Below are 22,036 nucleotides of genomic sequence, written 5' to 3' on the forward strand. Positions count from 1 at the left end.
TACGTAAGAAAACAGAATATTTTTGTGTCTTTTCCTTACAGCAGATGACTCCAGAAGATATTTATCGCTGAAAGCTTTTCCGGCATTTCTTTTTGGTACGTTAGGAGCGTCTGTCTGTCTTTTGCAGTAGTGTGGGGTGGAAATGGCTTCTTGCAGGAGCCAAAGGGTACGTGTCAGATTAGTCCGTTGTGCAACTCGTCAACATAACACCCACACACTGACAATAATCAATGTCGGTATTTTTTAATCATGAATGTCAAACTGACAGTTTGAGTAATATTTAAACAATAAAAGTAGAAGGAATGGCAGAAGGTTTCCAAAACAAAGGCAGAAGGAGCGTACATGGGAAGTAGTCTTAAGTAAGAAAACAGACGAAGCTGGATTGGAAGGCAGAACGTAGAATATTAGATTAAGATCCAAAAACAGAGAATGATAAACTAATGTTACCGAAGCCAAGTTTCGAGAGAAGGTCTGTAATCCTGGGCTTGGAAAGGAGACAGATTAAATTAATGATAGGACTGATTACTGGCCACGACAATCTTAAGAACCACCTACACACGCTGGATATAAAGGAAGAAGCCTCTAAATGTAGACTATGTGGCGAGGTGGATGAAACCACACCACATTTCATCTTCCAATGCGAAGCCTTTTGGCCAAAACACACAGAATATTCGAGTCATCGGTTTCTTGAAGAAACTAATGTAATAGTGAACTAGTAAAGGGTCTCCTACTACTGTATAAAGGTACCAGCTAGCTTTACTTGAACTACATGGAGACAAACTGCATAACGAATTCAGTTTCGGTGCAGGTAACAGTAAATTAAGACCACTGTTGTTTTGTCTACCGTTATTTCATCCCCCTCACCTTATACGGGTGGCGGAGTAGGGTGCTGTCAATTGCCGCTCTTCAGCCTCATGAGAGTAAAAATTTTAAAAACATAGTACAAAAACTGAACATGGTGGCTGACAAAAATGGCAGATCGTCAGTTGCGTAAGTTGAGATATAAAAGGCCGATTTGTTGATTAATTAAAGCATAGACAAAGATGAAGCGAAAATGAATGTTGCATACAAATGTATAAAAATAGATAGTTCCATAAGGTGAAACGTAAAAGACCGATGTGCTGTTTGATTAAAATAGATAGACGGTTGAAATACATCCATACTCCGCAAGCCATCTGACGGTGTGTGGCGGAGGGTACCTTGAGTACCTCTATCGGTTCTCCCTTATATTCCAGTCTCGTCTTGTTCGTGGAAAGAAAGATTGTCGGTATGCCTCTGTGTGGGCTCTAATCTCTCTGATTTTATCCTCATGGTCTCTTCGCGAGAGATACGTAGGAGGGAGCAATATACTGCTGACTCCTCGGTGAAGGTATGTTCTCGAAACTTCAAAAAATGCCCCTACCGAGCTACTCTTGCAGAGTCTTCCACTGGAGTTTATCTATCATCTCCGTAACGCTTTCGCGATTACTAAATGATCCTGTAATGAAGTGCGCTGCTCTCCGTTGGATCTTTTCTATCTCTTCTATCAACCCTATCTGGTACAGATCTCACACTGGTGAGCAGTATTCAAGCAGTGGGCGAACAAGTGTACTGTAACCTACTTCCTTTGTTTTCGGACTGCATTTCCTTAGGATTCTTCCAACGAATCTCAGTCTGGCATCTGCTTTACCCACGATTAATTTTATATGGTCATTCCATTTTAAATCACTCCTAATGCGTACTCCCAGATAATTTATGGAATTAACTGCTTTCAGTTGCTGACCTGCTATATTGTAGCTAAATGATAAATGATCTTTCTTTCTATGTATTCGCAGCACATTACATTTGTCTACATTGAGATTCAATTGCAATTCGCTGCACCAAGCGTCAATACGTTGCAGATCCTCCTGCATTTCAGTACAATTTTCCATTGTTACAACCTCTCGATATACCACAGCATAATCCGCAAAAAGCCTCAGTGAACTTCCGATGCTATCCACAAGGTCATTTATATATATTGTGAATTAGCAACGGTCCTACGACACTCCCCTGCGGCATACCTGAAATCACTCTTACTTCAGAAGACTTCTCTCCATTGAGAATGACATGCTGCGTTATATAGGAAGTCTTGAATCCAATCACACAATTGGTCTGATAGTCCATATGCTCTTACTTTGTTCGTTAAACGACTGTGCGGAACTGTATGAAACGCCTTGCGGAAGTCAAGAAACACGGCATCTACCTGGGAACCCGTGTCTATGGCCCTCTGAGTCTCGTGGACGAATAGCGCGAGCTGGGTTTCACACGATCGTCTTTTTCGAAACCCATACTGATTCCTACAGAGTAGATTTCTAGTCCTGAAAAGTCATTATCCTCCTGAGGCCCACGGTGCAGTATACTGGACTACGCACAAAAGCAATCCTTGAGACCCGAAGTTCAGTATACTGTACAGCCATTCTGAAAAAAGTAAAATAGCAAAAAAAAGTTATTCTAAATGAAATTAAAGAAAAACCTTTTTGGGCCTCAGGAGGTTATACTCGAACAAAAATTCTACAACTGACCGACATTAAGATATAGATCTATAGTCCTGCACATCTGTTCGACGTCCCTTCTTGAAAACGTGCCAATCTTTTGGAACGCTACGCTCTTCTAGAGACCTACGGTGCACCGCTGCAAGAAGGGAGCAAGTTCCTTCGCGTACTCTGTGTAAAATCGAACTGATATCCCATCAGGTCCAGCGGCCTTTCCTTTTTTGAGCGATTTTAACTGTTAAGGTAGTGCGTAGGAGGGTGTTTGTGTGGACGGATGTTTGGAGGAGGGATTGGAGTAGAATGAAAAAGGATACGGTTCCGAACCACGACTTAGGAAGTGGATGGAGGGGAGTGGAGTGGAGGGAAGCTCTGAGAAGGGGAGGGTGGTAGACATCTTCTTGATCTGGTGGGACGTGTATATATCACGACGGATTTAATTATCGGGTAAGGGAAGGCAATTAGTTTCGTTGTGAGAGGACGTGGAGGTATGGAGCTGAAGTGTTTGCGAAATGTGGTGGTTGAGGCACGGCAGAGTAACAAGATCAGTGAGTAGGGGAAAAACCAGGGGTGTGAAGTGTCGAGTTTACAGGTGATCAACAGGGAAGAACGGGAGGGGGGAGGGTAGCGAGGGAATTTTATAAGTTAGTAGAGGATACCGGTGGGGAAAGGTAAATGGATCCGAAAGGCTAGAGGTGGTGCGTGGCATCCTGGATTTTTAGGGAGTGATGAAACGAGGGAGGAGCGGAAGTCCATCCCATATTTCCATACCAGAGCATGGTGACAGTCAACAAAGTGATCAGATAAGATTTGAAAAATATGTAAAAATCTGCCAACCGGTTGGATAGGTTTTCTATATACTTTGACCGGGTTTCGTCACCTCTAAGGGCGACTTCATCAGAAGGTAAGGTAATTACATGAAGAACATATCGTCAAAGATGTACAGTGATTGAGCAACTCAGCTCTTAAATCACTGTACATCTTTGACGATATGTTCTTCATATAATTACCTTACCATCTGATGAAGTCGCCCTTAGAGGTGACGAAACCTGGTCAAGTTACATAGAAAACCTATGCAACCGGTTGGCAGTTTTTTACATATTTTTCAAATTTGTGTATACGGTTGCTGCAAACGTCAGCCATGTTCAAAGTTGTACGATCCGATAAGAGTTCAGTTTTCCTCGACTGTGGTACGAACCCTAAAAAGGAAGCAAAATAACATTTCAATACCAGCAAGTGAGCTGTAACGTGACAGCCTGGGTCTGCAGCCTAGTCTCATTCTATGTTTTATAACCACTACTGCCAAAAATTCGATTGTTAATCAAAACCTGTTTGTGTTTGCAGCTACGAGCAGCGCATGAAGCAGCTGTCGGCCATCTACCGGGACCGGCCGCAGACAGCCCTGGAGACGGCCGTCTGGTGGACGGAGTACGCCCTGAGGCACCAGGGGGCGCCACACCTGCGCTGCGCCTCGCTGGACCTCCACTGGTTCCAGCGCTGGCTGCTCGACGTAATCGCCTTCCTCCTGCTGGCCGCCGCTGCCGCGTCCTCAGCTCTGTACCTCCTCCTCAGGAAGGTCCTCTCGGCGCTGTTCCAGGAGGGCGGCAAGCTCAAGAGGTCGTGACACAGCAGTCCAGCTATGGCGGCTGGCGACCCTGACAGTACAAACAAACCCTACCACTCTTCCACAGTCTACACTCTCATTCCACTCTTGTGAAAATCTTCGTTGTTTTCTACGCTGTTATCACCAGTGAGTTGCAAGACCAAATCACTCTTTATTTGTTGCTGTTGTGCAAATAAAAGTCGATACCATTCGTAACACTTCAGTGGAGTTTGTTATTAATTTCTTCGCTTCAAGTTCAAAATGGCTCTAAGCACTACGGGACTTAACATCTAAGGTCATCAGTCCCCTAGAACTTAGAACTACTTAAATCTAACTAACCTAAGGACACCACACACACCCATGCCCGAGGCGGGATTCGAACCTGCGACCGTCGCAGCAGCGCGGTTCTGGACTGAAGCGCCTAGAACCGCTCGGCTCCAATGGCCGGCTCACTTCAAGTGATGAGTCTTGGGATATACCACAACCCCCTATGTTTCGCTCCTGTATGTATCTTGAAGATCGGATTAGACTAACTACAGCGTGCGCACAGGCGTTTAAGCAATTAGTCTCCTGCGTTCCATTCGCGAATGGAAGGGGAAGATGTCGTAATAATTCAAGTAATTTACGACTACATAGGTGAAACTGTCTACATGAGTGGTGGTTGTCCATGTGAATAAATTATAGACCGTAATTTACACTCATGACAACGGTCTTGCCGCAGTTCCCGTGAGATCACCGAAGTTAAGCGCTGTCGGGCGTGCTCGGCGCTTGGATGGGTGACCATCCAGGCCGCCATGCGCTGTTGCCATTTTTCGGGGTTCACTCAGCCTCGTGTTGCCAATTGAGGAGCTACTCGACCGAATAGTAGCGGCTTCGGTCAAGAATACCATCATCACGACTGGGAGACTGGTGTGCGTGACCCCACTCCCCTCCTACCCGCATCCACCACCAGGGATGACACGGCGGTCGGATGGTCCCGGTAGGCCACTCGTGGCCTGAAGACGGAGTGCTCTTTTTTTAATTTACACTCATACTTATGGCTACTTTGATTTGATGTCCGTATTGCATTTATAGTAAACTGCCACTGTCTATTTCATAGTCATTACATGGCATACAGCAATTATAAATGTATGAAATGTATTTCGACAAGTATTTGACGGCGGCCAGTTTGGCCGAGCGGTTCTAGGCGCTTCAGTCTGTAACAACGCGACCGCTACGGCCGCAGGTTCGAATCCAGCCTTGGGCATGGATGCGTGTGGTGTCCTTAGGTTAGTTAGGTTTAAGTAGTTCTAAGTTCTAGGGGGCTGATAACCTCAGATGTTAAGTCCCATAGTACTAAAACCCATTTTTTATGTATTTCACAGTTCATTGACTATAAAGTACGATTTGACATTTATTTGACAGTTCCTTTACTAAGATGCCAACGGCCTTGCCGCAGTGGTAACACAGGTTCCCGTCAGATAACCGAAGTTAAGCGCTGTCGAGCTGGGCTAGCACGTGGATGAGTGACCATCCGGTCTGCCGAGCGCTGTTGACAAGCGGGGTGCACTCAGCCCTTGTGAGGTAAACTGGGGAGCTGCCTGATTGTGAAGTAGTGGCTCCGGTCTCGGAAACTGACATACGGCCGGGAGAGCGGTGTGCTGAGCACATGCCCCTCCATATGCGCATCCAGTGACGCCTATGGGCTGAGGATGACACGGCGGCCAGTCGGTACCGTTGGGCCTTCATGGCCTGTTCGGGAGGAGTTTAGTTTAGTTTTACTAAGGTGCTCTAATATCATGAAGTGCAACTCGTTAAACAAGAATAATGTTATATTTAACTAACTGGATTCTGGTATGAATTATATTTTTGGTCTGAGTAAGTGTTGTTTGCAGCGATCTCTATACTATCTGTATATCGAACTGCAGCTGTCTGAGCGTGCCGGCCAAAGATGATGGTATTTCGTTTCTTGCCTAATTAGAACATGGTTACTACGAAATTTCACGACAACTCAAAATGAACATCCTTTTCGATTCTGCTTCACCGTCAGTCGATTACATCACGTATTGGTATAAAATTCAAAACCAGAAACGAGTAACGTGTTCTTTACTTCGAACAGACGCGTGGAAATCTTTTTGCCTAAATACGACTTGGCGGCCTATGCAGATGACAAGAACCTGCTGTCACGCCGAAATTCCATTCTGTGGAATCAGATATCCACAGCGAGGTAGTAGAAAGACGACTGCTTGTTTATAGGTAACACCAACTCAGACCAAAGAAATAATGTTTGCAAACAACACGTAACTCAGATCAGAGATACAATTCACAGTAAAATTCAGTCAATGAACTATAACAATATTCTTGCTTAACCATTTGTCCTTCGTAAACACAGAGCATCTTAGTAAACTAACTGTCAAGTAAATGTCAAACCTTTCTTCATAGTAAACGAACCGTCAAGTCTCGAAACGTATTCCATACGTTTATAATTACTATATGTCACGTAATCACTACGAATTAGACAGTGGCAATTTAGTATAGATGCAATATGGGCGTCAAATCAAACTAGAGGCAATTACAATGTATAATTATTCGCATGGACAACCACCACATATGTAGATAGCCTCACCTGTGTTGTAATCGAAGGTTACTTGGGAACAGCGACAAAGCCGAAGCAGCTGTAATCAAGAATAGTAACTTAATGCAGCTACGAACTTTCAGGCCGGCCGGTGTGGCCGTGCGGTTAAAGGCGCTTCAGTCTGGAACCGCGTGATCGCTGCGGTCGCAGGTTCGAATCCTGCCTTGGGCATGGATGTGTGTGATGTCCTTAGGTTAGATAGGTTTAATGAGTTCTAAGTTCTAGGCGACTGATGACCTTAGAAGTTAAGTCGCATAGTGCTCAGAGCCATTTGAACGAACTTTCAGCATGCTGGAATAATTACAGATCAGCAACTTCTATTAATCAGTACAACAAAAAACGAGCCAAAGTTGTAAATTTCACTTTCTTTGTTTACTCGATGGCTAGTTTCGGGCGAGGACCCGTTTTCAAATCATCGTTACAGACATTTTGACGATCTGTTACGAGGATTTTAAAATAGGTCTCGGCACGAAACTAGTCGTCTAGTAAACAAAGAAAGTGAAATTTACAAGTTTGGCTCGTTTTTTGTTGTACTTATTGTAGTTAGTCTGTATCTAGCATATTCAAAATGCCCTAACGACTGTTACACTGGGAAGTACCCTCTTCCACGCTCTTCACAGTGATCTGCAGAGTGTGAAAGTAGATGTAGAAGACGCTGTAATAAGGTTCATGGGAGGTGAAAGCCGAATTTGCGCTGATGTGTGATTCTGTGGCGCGATGGAGAAGAGTTGCCAATGATTTTTCTCTGAAGAGTAAGTTGCTCAAATTTTTTAACACAGAGGTTTACGTTAAGTAAATTAGTTTTCGAAGATGAAATTTGTTTGTTTTTCTTTCCACGAAAAACGTTTTTTTCTTACATGAAAAAGTTATTTGTTTTTCATCGAGAAGAACCTCGTCTCATACAATGATGAGATTTTGGTTTTTGGAAGAGTTACGTAAGCACTCAAGCAGTCTGGTAGACGCTGCAGGTTAAGTTCCGGCAGTAAAATATCATCACAAGCAAGAAGATTGAGCTTATTGAAGCTTTTCATTTTTTTTTTTTTTTTTTTTTTGTGGGAAGTCTAATGCGGAGCTATAGGGATGGAAGGGAACTCTTCAAAACCTTTTTTCAAGACTATTATTCCGAAAGTCTTGGGTAAGATACTCTGTCGTCCAGGGATTTTAATACTCGCTTTTCAAGTCTTTCACCTTTCACAAAATTTGTTACTGTGCAAAGTGGTGAACTGCACAGTGGTTTTGCTTCGAAATTAAACCGCTGATGAACATGATACACTCCTGGAAATGGAAAAAAGAACACATTGACACCGGTGTGTCAGACCCACCATACTTGCTCCGGACACTGCGAGAGGGCTGTACAAGCAATGATCACACGCACGGCACAGCGGACACACCAGGAACCGCGGTGTTGGCCGTCGAATGGCGCTAGCTGCGCAGCATTTGTGCACCGCCGCCGTCAGTGTCAGCCAGTTTGCCGTGGCATACGGAGCTCCATCGCAGTCTTTAACACTGGTAGCATGCCGCGACAGCGTGGACGTGAACCGTATGTGCAGTTGACGGACTTTGAGCGAGGGCGTATAGTGGGCATGCGGGAGGCCGGGTGGACGTACCGCCGAATTGCTCAACACGTGGGGCGTGAGGTCTCCACAGTACATCGATGTTGTCGCCAGTGGTCGGCGGAAGGTGCACGTGCCCGTCGACCTGGGACCGGACCGCAGCGACGCACGGATGCACGCCAAGACCGTAGGATCCTACGCAGTGCCGTAGGGGACCGCACCGCCACTTCCCAGCAAATTAGGGACACTGTTGCTCCTGGGGTATCGGCGAGGACCATTCGCAACCGTCTCCATGAAACTGGGCTACGGTCCCGCACACCGTTAGGCCGTCTTCCGCTCACACCCCAACACCGTGCAGCCCGCCTCCAGTGGTGTCGCGACAGGCGTGAATGGAGGGACGAATGGAGACGTGTCGTCTTCAGCGATGAGAGTCGCTTCTGCCTTGGTGCCAATGATGGTCGTATGCGTGTTTGGCGCCGTGCAGGTGAGCGCCACAATCAGGACTGCATACGACCGAGGCACACAGGGCCAACACCCGGCATCATGGTGTGGGGAGCGATCTCCCACACTAGCCGTACACCACTGGTGATCGTCGAGGGGACACTGAATAGTGCACGGTACATCCAAACCGTCATCGAACCCATCGTTCTACCATTCCTAGACCGGCAAGGGAACTTGCTGTTCCAACAGGACAATGCACGTCCGCATGTATCCCGTGCCACCCAACGTGCTCTAGAAGGTGTAAGTCAACTACCCTGGCCAGCAAGATCTCCGGATCTGTCCCCCATTGAGCATGTTAGGGACTGGATGAAGCGTCGTCTCACGCGGTCTGCACGTCCAGCACGAACGCTGGTCCAACTGAGGCGCCAGGTGGAAATGGCATGGCAAGCCGTTCCACAGGACTACATCCAGCATCTCTACGATCGTCTCCATGGGAGAATAGCAGCCTGCATTGCTGCGAAAGGTGGATATACACTGTACTAGTGCCGACATTGTGCATGCTCTGTTGCCTGTGTCTATGTGCCTGTGGTTCTGTCAGTGTGATCATGTGATGTATCTGACCCCAGGAATGTGTCAATAAAGTTTCCCCTTCCTGGGACAATGAATTCACGGTGTTCTTATTTCAATTTCCAGGAGTGTAGATACAACACTCTACATAAGCAACACTACAAGCTGACACAGAAATATCGATACAGATACAAAAATAGGTCGAAAATAGATTGTTTTATTTAACTACTTTATGTGTATCGTTTATTGATAATAGATACACCAAATATAGCTGATACGAAAGTAAACTGTATACAAAATTAGTATAAATCCTGCCATGTGTAATTTACGAGGTTATTTGTGGGCTGAAAATGAAATCCATGTTCAGTGCCAAAAATGAAAAAGCTCAGTTTAATGTCAAAATGTGGTCTATGTGCCTAACACTACTCTGTTGAAACCTGGCATAATTAGTTCCAAAAATGAAAAATCTCAGTTTGATACGTTTGAAAATTGTATTATTTATTTTCAGTTTACATAATATATCTCCGTTGCGTTCGCAAGGGCTGGGTCGTTGGCTGCGGGTATAGCTGGCCACGCGGAATAGAAATGGATCTTTTGTGACTGCCAAGCGTCGTGCTGTCTTCAATCGATGGGCTTCACCGTCACTTTAGAGTTGATGGACTCCAGAGGCGTTGACTGCTAGAGTGTATTTGTGTACCGTGGCATGAATGAAGTTATGAAGCTACCTGGACCGTGTTCACTGCTCGCCCTAGCCTGGTGGGTCACGTCGCCCATAAACAGCCCTTTTCAGTCTATCCCAGGCATGTTTGATAGGGTTCATGTCTGGAGAACATGCTGGCCACTTTAGTAGCGCGCTCTCGTTATCCTGGAGGAAGTTATTCACAAGATGTGCACGATGGGGCGCGAAACGTTGTCCATAAAGATAAATGCCTCGTCAATATGCTGCCGATATGGTTGCATTATCGGCCGGAGAATGGTATTCACATATCGTACAGCCGTTACGGCGCCTTCCATGACCACCAGCGGCGTACGTCGGCCCCACATAATGCCACCCCAAAACATCAGGGAACCTCCATCTTGCTGCAATCGCTGGACAGTGTGTCTAAGGCCTGACCGGGTTGTCTCCAAACACGTCTCCGATGATTGGTTGAAAGCATATGCGAAACTCATCGTTGAAGAGAACGCGAGCCAATCCTGAGCGGTCCATTCAGCATGTTGTTGACCCCATCTGTACCGCGCTGCATAGTGTCGTGGTTGCAAAATGGACCTCGCCATGGACATCAGGAGCGAAGTTGCGCATCATGCAGCCTATTGAGCACAGTTTGGGTCGTCACACGACGTCCTGTGGCTGCAAGAAAAGCATTACTCAACATGGTGGCGTTGCTGTCAGGATTCCTCCGAGTCAAAATCCGTACGCAGCGGTCATCCACTGCAGCAGTAGCCGTTGGGCGGCCTGAGCGAGGCATGTCATCGACAGTTCCTATCTCTCTGTATCTCCTCCATGTCCAAACAACATCGTTTTGATTCACTCCGAGACGCCTGGCCACTTTCCTTGTTGAGAGCCCTTCCTGGCGCAACAAACAATGCGGTCGCTAGCCGTTTACCTACTTCCTGGTGGAATGACTGGAGCTGATCGGCTGTCGGACCCCCTCCGTCGAATAGGCGCTGCTCATGCATACCTGTTTACATCTTTAGGGACATCCCTGAACAGCCAAAGGGACTGTGTTGGGTTGGGTTGTTTGGGGAAGGAGACCAGACAGCGAGGTCATCGGTCTCATCGGATTAGGGAAGGCTGGGGAAGGAAGTCGGCCGTGCCCTTACAAAGGAACCCTTCCGGCATTTGCCTGGAGCGATTTAGGGAAATCACGGAAAACCTAAATCAGGATGGCCGGACGCGGGATTGAACCGTCGTCCTCCCAAAGCGACTGTGTCTGTGATACAATATCCACAGTCAATGTCTATCTTCAGGAGTTCTGGGGACCGGAATGATGCAAGACTTTTCTTGATGTGTGTATTTATTTACGTTTATTTAGGATGTACATGTAGATTAGGCACACATACATACACGATTACTGATGTTCGTACAGATTGTGCACATATACAGACATATTCATACAAAATTAATGTTTCAGTTACATTTCTCCACAGTATATACCCACTGACAGAAAACTAACTATACTTCAAATTTTTTTTAAAAATCAAGATCGTTGCAATAAAGAAAATGTTACTTCTCTGTCAATTTTAAACATTTTTCGCTCAGACTTTTTTTGGAATACAACGAACAACTCCACGTAAGGATTTGAAAAAAAAAATATTATTTTTTTCAAAACTCAAAAATAAAAAAGTACGAAAAAAAAATTATTTAGCAAATAGGACTTACCCACTGAATTCAGCATGCTAGGATATGTTATGAAACAATTTTTCAGCCTGCTGCAATTTTTTTGAGACCGTATCGAAATTTCGTCGGTATCTACCTTCAAACGAGGGCAAATGGCCGCCTTGTCTGCCACAACGACGTGAAGTCTCGCATTAAATACACCTGTTACAGACATTTCGTCCTCAGGGTCTGATCATTCCATCTGCAGCAAATGGTTCAAATGGCTCTGAGCACTATGGGACTTAACTTCTGAGGTCATCAGTCCCCTAGAACTTAGAGCTACTTGAACCTAACTAACCTAAGAACATCACACACATCCATGCCAAAGGCAGGATTCGAACCTGCGACCGAAGCGGTCGCACGGTTCCAGACTGTAGTGCCTAGAACCGCTCAGCCACACCTGCCGGCCATCTGCAGCACTTATCCCGACAGAATGACAGTTTCTCTAGTTACAGGTTAACTCTGGTGTCAAACCGTGATGTGCTGCTTGCTGCCTCTTTTAAGACTTCAACTACGTGACTGCAGCCTGTCGGCTGTGGCTGCATTTCACAGCTCCACGATGCCGCTGCCGACTGGCCACAGCCGTGGCCGACAGAAGATGGGACCTATTGGGCCATCCGCTGGTGAAGCGTCCAGCCGATTAGCTGCAAGCTGCTACCTTCTGCTTGCCGGGTGGACACCTGAGTGCCTCCTCCCAGGCTGGGCTTGTAACTGGGGCTGCCGATAAATTACACATAACCTGTTATACCTGTATTTCTCCAAAAAATATCGGTATACAGGGTGGAGAAAAATCTTAACCCTGGATAGGTGATGCCAGTAAGGATCAAAATTACTAACGTTGTGTAGGTCTACAACGCACAATTTTTAAACTTCGGAATCTTGGCGCCACGAGATCCGATTGCCGCGGGATTTCCCTGTTGCCGGATGCTCTGGACAACGCATGACCGCGAATTTTTTGCACGCTCAGTGATAGCGCGCAAGCATTCCACTCAGCAGCAGGCGGGGTAGAGTTTCTTGAAAAAAGGTGAAGGTAATTTGCCCCGATAAGTCGAGGAGGAAGATGGACCGCCCAATCAAATGGGGTCCCGACACATCACATTGTAGTTCCACCATAATACGTACCGGGATCAAACCCGTCAACAGCTGTTAGTTCGTGTACAGAAAGTCTTTTACAAATTGTGTCGGCCCTGAAATGGGCCTTTTTTGTAGCTGGGACATTGTTTACTTAAAGCAGGTGCTCGAACTGGCGACCCTCTGACGCGCCATAAGCTTGGTAACGTCGAATGGTGTTTTGCCGAACTCTTTCAAAGATTCCTGGCATTGTCCTGATGTGATTGGCGGAATGTTGAATGCGATCAGTTAATTCCTCTCCGTTTCTAGGTGGTTCGCGTCCGGGTGGATGCACGAGAACCTTGAAGAATCCCCACAGGAAAAAGGTCCAGTGGCGTGAAGTCTCGTGATCGTGGCGACTATGTCTTACGAGCGCCTCTGCCAATAACTCGGCCGTAGAGGGTTCATTTAAATATACAGCTGTTATGTGCCGGCATCCCATCATGCTGCAACCACATGCGTAGCCATACGTCCAGCGGAAAATCTTGCAGCAGGCGAGGTAGAGTTTCTTGAAAAAAGGTGAAGGTAATTTGCCCTGATAAGTCGAGGAGGAAGACGGACCGCCCAATCAGATGGTCACCCGTAATGCCTGCCCAAATGTTGAGCGAACATCGTTCCTGGTGTCCGTGGACGTACGTGACGTCAGGATTTCCCCTTGCCCAGTAATGAACGTTTCGAGTGTTGTAAAGGCCATCCCGATGGAATGTACAATCGTCGGTAAACAATACAATGATGAGGAAGTCTGAATCTCGTGCAACACGTTGCAGAAACCAGCGGCAAAACCCTAGCCTGTGCTTATAGTCCGCCACAGGATTTATGTCTTGGACAGGATGGAAACTAAATGGATGCTGGCCGTCATCCCTCAAAACCTTCCATACTAACTGATGAGTGAGCCCCATGTCGTGTCCAACCGCTCGAATAATTGTCTTAGGGGCTTCCTCGAAGCGCTCCAGAACAGTCTCTTCAAATGCAGCATCCCGTCGTGTTCGAGGTCTTCCAGCATCACCATGATATCTCGCTAACGAGTCTGTTTCGCCAAGTCGCCGGTGAACGACTGTAAAAGTTTGCGGGTGTGGGTGCCGTCTTGCTGGGTACCGGTCCTCCATGCGCATTACCGTCGGCTATTCTGTAATCAAAAGCCATATCTCCTTCTTCTTCAAAAGAATACTGTGCCACCACGTATACTCCATGACTAAATGGCAGGTGACGTGTGCGTGCTCCGAAGCGAAGCTTACGCGTGAATGCCTCTGAGGTGGAGACAAACAGCAAGACCTATTCGTTGGAACAGTAACGGGGCGAGAGACTGTGGTATGTGTGAACCGACAACCATGACGCTGCCCATCAACCGACGAACGGTAACAGGGCAATCCCACGGCCAATCAGAACGCGTGGCGCCAAGTTTCCGTAGTTTAAAAATGCTGCGTTGTCGCTGTACACAACATTAGTAATTTTCATTCCTACTGGCATCAGCTATCCAGGGTTAAAATTTCGTGACACAATTTTTCTCCACCCTGGATATCTGCTACATATTTTCCACCGATAACGATATATCGATAGCAAAATGGCAAAATCGAGTGCCGATTTTTGTTTCAAATTACATTTTTTCACAATTTTCGGTAAATATTTGAAACTTTAGTAGAACAGAATTTTACTTTCACTGTGTGAAGGAGTCTTACAACTTTTTGAGCTTTCATCACGTCTGGTCTTTCTCTTTGACTGTGTGAAGCAAGTATACAGGGTGTTCCAGCTATCTTGTCCACTCAAAATATCTCTGGAACAATAACAGCTATTGGAAAACGACTTTCACCGGTATCAATGTAGGGCTGGGGCCCATGAATGTACATTCAGGGCTTGCGCTAGCAGCGCATGTCGGGTGTTTCAAGAGTCAACTTCGCGTCTTAATATCTCGGGATGTAATGGGAATATTGCGATGCAATCAACGCCATTGTGTATGTGCTTTGTCAAGCTATGGATTGCTGAAGAAAAAATATAGGAGGTTGTAACACTCCGGTTTATTTTACTGACTTATCCCGCTCGATCGAGATCTGATAGCAGCCCAAAACAGATATTAATTAATGTGACCGTGTACCTAATGGGGCTGGCAATCGGATTGGACTGCTACGGAGTTGTTACATTCCATTTTGTCCTTCTCGAATGCTGTAACAATAGAATGTCTGTTGGCAAGAAGAATAACAACACAGCTTCATTAATCAACAACCTATATTCATCACAAAAACACAAAAGTAAGGAGACAGCCACTGCCTTCGTCGTACAGAATTAATAATGGCTAATCTCAGCACAGGTCCTTTCGTTATTCATTATCGTCACATGCAATTTCAATCATTGTAATCCAACACTACAATTCAACACTGCAATCCAACACTGCAATCCAAATGATGCCGGCGCGGTAGATGCGTAATTACAAATATCGGCACAAAAAATATCACTGAATCACACGAGTAACTATACTTTTTCACTTTCCCGTATATTTCTAACACGAAGGGGTTAAACCACGCCGATGGCCACTCCCTTTGTCGGTACGGTCTTGCATTCCAGCAACAGACCTCCACCCGGCTCGGCCCGCAGCGCGTACCACACTACTCTCTCAACACTCGCTCTCGCTCTCGCAACCCGACACACACTATCGATTGTTTGTCCTGTCGACCTGTGCCGTCGCAAACTTATAGTAAGGGCCTACGGACCCCTTACATCCCCGTCCTCGAAAACTTATTTGAAGCCACAGGCGTAAAAGAATCGGCTAGGGAATTAGACATCACTACATATGAACAAAACACACAGTGCAAATAAGTAATGAAATTACAATCACCAAGAAAATCCTTGACTCCGTTAGTGGGCTGCCTCTACAATAATTTTCTACAAAAAGTTATTTCATCTCAAAAATATGGCATTGTCCAAATAACACACAACATCAATCCCACTTACTTAACATAGCATGGTAAATATTTTTTATAACTTATCTTACCAAAAATTTCCAAAAACTTTTCACTTTCAAAGATTTGTACGAGTCATTAACTACATATCTGTTATAACTTGCTATAGCAAAGACAAGAAAAGAAACTAGAATGAGATTTTCACTCTGCAGCGGAGTGTGCGCTGATATGAAACTTCCTGGCAGATTAAAACTGTGTGCCCGACCGAGACTCGAACTCGGGACCTTTGCCTTTCGCGGGCAGGTGCTCTAACACTGAGCTACCGAAGCACGACTCACGCCCGGTACTCACAGCTTTACTTCTGCTAGTACCTCGTCTCTTACCTTCCAAACTTTACAGAAGCTCTCCTGCTTGTTGAATGCCAGCTGCCCCTTTGGTATGCCGTCCTTTCAGCGGGGTTCGTGCCGTCCATACTACTATCACTCTAATTTATAACTCACTAGGCCAACACACATAAAAGTTAAGGAAGAAATTCACAACTTGTTCATTACAGATTCCATAAATTTAAATGCTACATTGTACCGCTAAGCATGTCTTACATAATTATTTGCAACACTACAACTAATGTGGTCACCCAATGAAAAATTTTAAACTACTGATCATTTCATTTTGCCAAATTACTGCCATATGTGAATTGTTATCAAGAAAGCTTAGATGAGAGGTACAATATTTCCTGTTATATTCACATTAATTCAAATCTACTATATGGATATTTGTCATTCATTACTCAGTGCCAGAATTCTGCTTCTAAAGCTTGACCTACGTATAACCATAATTGACTCTGATAGCTAATTGGATACATGAATTACTAATTATTCATTAGTTACACTTTGTTTTATCAGCATACTTCAGATAAACATGTATACCTACAAATAACTTGCAAACAGATGTTGCTCATGTGCTAAATGACATACTTCAATATTTCAAACATCTCATACTCCATGCTCTTCATTACACATAACTTAACACCACCTTCAACTGCAAATAAATATATATCTTCAACCTACATCAATCCTCCATATACTTCAATACTTCAAACATCTCATACTCAATATACATCATTACACATAACTCCCTCAACTTAATAGCAACTTCTACTGATATATATCTCTTCAACCTACATCAACCCTCCATATTTGCTGCAATAACCACATAAAAATACTACTTCCGGCTCCTTAGCCTCTCTGTTCATCATTATTTCACATCATTTATTCGAACAACTATCTCCTCATGTATTTGTTTCTTTATATGTTCATCTACTTACAAGCTGATACACTACTTCAATTTTCTTACCACAGTTGATCTTTTCATGTCTCATAAAACAACTCTATAAGATTACACAAAATCTTGTTTGACCAATTAGCTTCCCACGACATTTTGTATACATTAGCTTTTTTATCTGGTTCTCATTTTATTACTTCTGGCACTATTCACTTTGTAATGTACTCACACTAAACTGAGCTTTCAACTTATTGATTCTTTGACACCTCACACACTACATCAACAGTAACTACTTATCCTTATTTTAAGTCAACTATAAATTTACTACATGGTTCCTGACTGAATTACTTGGATGACCACTACCAATCCTAACTACTACTCACTAACTTTCTTAACCTAAGGATAGAGAAAGATGGTAGAGGAGTGACACTTGAAATTAGAAATAAAGTCTCACCCAGCTGGGAGTGTACCAGTCGCCACTTGGTATACCAGCAAAAGAGTTGCTAGCTCCCTACACCTAACTTTCTTCAATTCATACCTCTTCCTCATCTGGGTTATCCCTGATCTCGTGTGAGTAGTACCTTTTTATGTTTTCCACATGTTCCTTACCATGCACTCTCTTTGTCCGTGCATACTCCAACTCCACAGTGTTAGGATGACCAACTTTTATAATCCTGTACGGTCCCTTATAAACGTGGTTAAATTTATGTATTTCCGAGTTTGTTTTCTTTGATTTTGCATGAACCTTAGTCCCTTTCTTCTTCTTGATTCCCCAAATGAAGGCCTCGCCTTCCATTGCAACCCTCTGATTATCCTCTTCTCGTCGCATGGCTATAGCATTTCTCAGATTGACAGCCAATTGGTTTTGCCTATCTCCTATCCCCTTAACCGCATCGTTGCATTGTTTCCGCACCTGTGTCACCTCGGCAATTCCATGATAGCAATTTGTTTCCACTTCGGTGATCCTTTCTCCCAATTCGGCTTTCGTTTCTGCAATATCGTCTTCCATCTTTTTTGTTAACTTTCCTTCCATCTTCTCCACGTCTCCCCGGACCTGGTCTCCGCTCTTCTGTAGCTTCCTCTCTCCCTCGTCAATGTTCATCTTCAGTCGTTCTGGTAACTCCTGCATTTCCTTCTTCAGAATACATTCCATCTTCATTTGCGATGTTTTGATCTCTTGTGCTATAGTTTCTTGTAAATTTTTCTTTAATGATTCTCTGAATTCTCGTAAACTTTCCTGTATTGATTTGTGGACTATTTCTCTCCTTTCTTGAAAATATTTCTTTAGTGATGTGTTGTTCTCTTTTAGCAAGGCTGCCAACATCGACCGTATATCTGCACCCTCGGAAACTGGCTTATCTCTCGTTGTTTGCCCCAATGTCTCGGGATAACTAGTTGAGTGTGCTAATGGGCTATCTAATGACAATCCATAATCACTGATTCCTGAATCATCTCTGTCTTCCTGTCCTATCCCTTTCGTTTCAACTACTGCCTCACAAACCTGCTTATCTTCAGTAGACATGTTTGTTTATTTTTAATGCACAGGTAAGTAATATAGAATAACCTCTAGTAACCCAAAACACTCCTAATTACCATGAAACTAATCAAACAGCGCCTGAAGTAGTTTTCAATTAATCCCTAAATTGATACAATATGCAGGAGCATTGAACATAACAACTCTCAAAACCTAGTCACTACAAATATCAATTTTCACATACACAGCTTATGTAAAATGTTTTAAATAAGATAAATCACACCACTCATAAAATCTATACATATAAAATCCCCCAAAACAATAAGCATATCTGTATAATTATCATTTAGACAGCGCAGTATGCATAAATAAGTATGCTCAATTTCAGAGTATTTTTCGCAAACTTTTCGGAAATTACTGCAATTGGGCACTTTTCCTAACACGCAATTCAGTTTACAAACGTTTATTTACCGCGAAAACTGCACATTGCAATTTAATGTTATGTCAACCAGTCGTCTCCACTCACCAACCGACGTTACCACGAGTCGCGATGTTTTGACGTTTGAAGTGGGCGTGGCGCTGTACTGCCGCCGGAACCGCGTGAAGTCGCTCTGCTCGCTGTGGCTGGACGTCGTAATTCTCCGTCGACCACTTCGTGGCGCTGCAGGCGGGCGTAGTTTGTAGTTCGGCTGCTAGATGTCGGGACGGCGCTCGGTGTAGTGCGTCTGTGCTTGAACTACTCTTTGCACAGGTAGTTGGGATGATGTGTGAAATCACCTCGCAGATCGAAACTCTTTGGCACAACTGCTACATGGGTCTGTGTGACGTCACTCAACAATTGCGTCGCCACACGAATTGTCGTCCACATAACAGTTTATGGGTCCACAAGAAGCTATCCTATCTTCACTATTCAAAGAGCAATTTCAGTCAAAATATTACCACTAAACACTTATTTAAATCTTTCGTGACGAATTCTTGGCTCGTTTTGCTATTTTAATGTTCACACGTGTCTTTCTTTGGTGTTCACTTTTCACAGTTTTTCGTGCGGATTTGAGCGTTTGCACATTATAACATAGTTTATTGACACTATTATTCTCATCTAATATGGCAAGAAAAAAGTTTAGTCACAATCGTAAGGTGCTATTATTTCATATTGTTCAAAATGCACTGTTTCTTGTCGCGATTATAAAGTTTATGCTCTGTCCCGATTCAACATTGGAAAATATTTTCTTCGCGTTAAATAAGATAAAATTACCTATTGTTCTTTGCGATTCGTCCGAAAATTGCACTTGTCCTTTCACGGTAAGCCAAGGGTGTAACACTCCGGTTTATTTTACTGACTTATCCCGCTCGATCGAGATCTGATAGCAGCCCAAAACAGATATTAATTAATGTGACCGTGTACCTAATGGGGCTGGCAATCGGATTGGACTGCTACGGAGTTGTTACATTCCATTTTGTCCTTCTCGAATGCTGTAATAATAAAATGTCTGGTGGCAAGAAGAACAACAACACAGCTTCATTCATCAACAACCTATATTCATCACAAAAACACAAAAGTAAGGAGACAGCCACTGCCTTCGTCGTACAGAATTAATAATGGCTAATCTCAGCACAGGTCCTTTCGTTATTCATTATCGTCACACGCAATTTCAATCATTGTAATCCAACACTACATTTCAACACTGCAATCCAACACTGCAATCCAAATGATGCCGGCGCGGTAGACGCGTAATTACAAATATCGGCACAAAAAATATCACTGAATCACACGAGTAACTATACTTTTTCACTTTCCCGTATATTTCTAACACAAAGGGGTTAAACCACGGCGATGGCCACTCCCTTTGTCGGTACGGTCTTGCATTCCAGCAACAGACCTCCACCCGGCTCGGCCCGCAGCACGTACCACACTACTCTCTCAACACTCGCTCTCGCTCTCGCAACCCGACACACACTATCGATTGTTTGTCCTGTCGACCTGTGCTGTCGCAAACTTATAGTAAGGGCCTACGGACCCCTTACAAGGTCCATATAAAAAAACATAAGTTTATGTTAAAAAACACGTATGCTTTCGGTTTAGAATGTTTCCAAATATGTACATTCATGGGCCCCAGCCCTACATTGATACCGGTGAAAGTCGTTTTCCAATAGCTGTTATTGTTCCAGAGATATTTTGGGTGGACAAGATAGCTGGGACACCATGTATATGGCAGAAAGAACTCCTATTTCACTGGGTGATGGCGGTGTGAATGGAATAACATGCTTTCCAGTGTGAAGAAATAGCACACCAGATGCGTCAAAAAACATCATAATTCTTCACAGACAGTTGCTGAAACTGATGAACAAAATTGCCTCGGTCGAATTAAAGGCAGACATTGATGCAATGTGCAGGCGTTTTGCTGGACGGGTTACCAGCAGGTTCGATCAACAGGCTATAATACAAAAACCCTCCGTGAACGCAAATGAAAATCCTTGAGTGGATAAAGACGCTCTTCTCGCGAACCACTATTAAGACAGTTTCTAGAACAGACATTTGAGAACGACTGCAGTATGATACTACTGACACCAGTGTATGTCTCGCATAAGCACCGTGAAGCCCCGATAAGAGAAATTAGAATGCGACGGTTCGCCTATATTGACCATCAGTACAAAATTTTTTTATCCATGTGTATAATGTTAAGAGATTTTTCATATAATATTGCTGAGCAACCAGGCGGAACTAGAAGGGTGGAATGTACTTCTTCTAGCGTCAGTAAGAATGTGTTTCAATGGATTAAGCGGTTATAATGAGCCACAGAGTGTCGGAATGTGCTGGTGATGGAAGTAGCTGACGCTGTGCTGTCTGGGCAACGACAGCAGTGCAGAAATCCACCCGATGTCAGAAAATGTCCGGGTGCCGTCGCTACTCCTCACGAAACACAGTTTCAAATAATATGTAGTCAGTCTTGTGTTTCCATTCTTAATTTGTTGAGTTTGTATTTCGTACTCGATCGACGTATTCACCTGCTGTCAGTAAATGTCTGGGCGCCGTCGCTATTCCTCATGAAACAGAGTTTAAAATAATATGTAGTCAGTCTTGTGTTTCCATTCTTAATTTGTTGTGTTTGTATTTCGTACTCGACCAACGTATTATTTCTATGCATCAGGCCAAGGCTCTTGTTAATTACTGAATATCGTATACACCGAAGCGCCAAAGAAACTGGTACAGGTATGCGTATTCAATGGGATATGTAAAGAGGCAGAATACGGCGCTGCAATATAAGACATCAAGTATCTGGTGCAGTTGTTCTATCAGCTACTGCTGCTAAAATGGCAGGTTATCAAAATTTTAGTGAGTCTGTATGTGGTGTTATAGTAGGCGCACGAGCGATGGGACACAGCATCTCTGAGGTACCGATGAAGTGGGGGTTTTACCATACGACCATTTCACGAGTGTACCATGATGATCAGGAATCCGGTAAAACATCAAATCTCCGACATCGCTGTGGTCGGAAAAAGATCCTGCAAAAACGGGAACAACGATGACTGAAGAGAATCGCTCAGCGTTACAGAAGTGAAGCCATTCCGCAGATTGCTGCAGATTTCAATGCTAGTCCATCAACAAGTGTCGGCGCC

At 44.3% G+C, this 22,036-nt stretch overlaps 1 protein-coding gene across 1 annotated transcript in view; it reads left to right on the forward strand.

Annotated features, from left to right (window-relative positions):
- Nucleotides 1-4,228, forward strand: part of LOC126424654 (UDP-glucosyltransferase 2-like) — a 57,432-nt gene extending 53,204 nt beyond the window's left edge. Inside the window, exon 4 of the mRNA XM_050087385.1 lies at nucleotides 3,852-4,228. Within this exon, the coding sequence (XP_049943342.1) occupies nucleotides 3,852-4,131 (280 nt within the window). The 3' untranslated portion in view covers nucleotides 4,132-4,228. The remainder of the gene's footprint in view (nucleotides 1-3,851) is intronic.
- The last annotated feature ends 17,808 nt before the right edge of the window (nucleotides 4,229-22,036 follow it).

The sequence above is a fragment of the Schistocerca serialis genome, chromosome 10 (assembly GCF_023864345.2).
Source record: "Schistocerca serialis cubense isolate TAMUIC-IGC-003099 chromosome 10, iqSchSeri2.2, whole genome shotgun sequence".
Taxonomy (NCBI): domain Eukaryota; kingdom Metazoa; phylum Arthropoda; class Insecta; order Orthoptera; family Acrididae; genus Schistocerca; species Schistocerca serialis.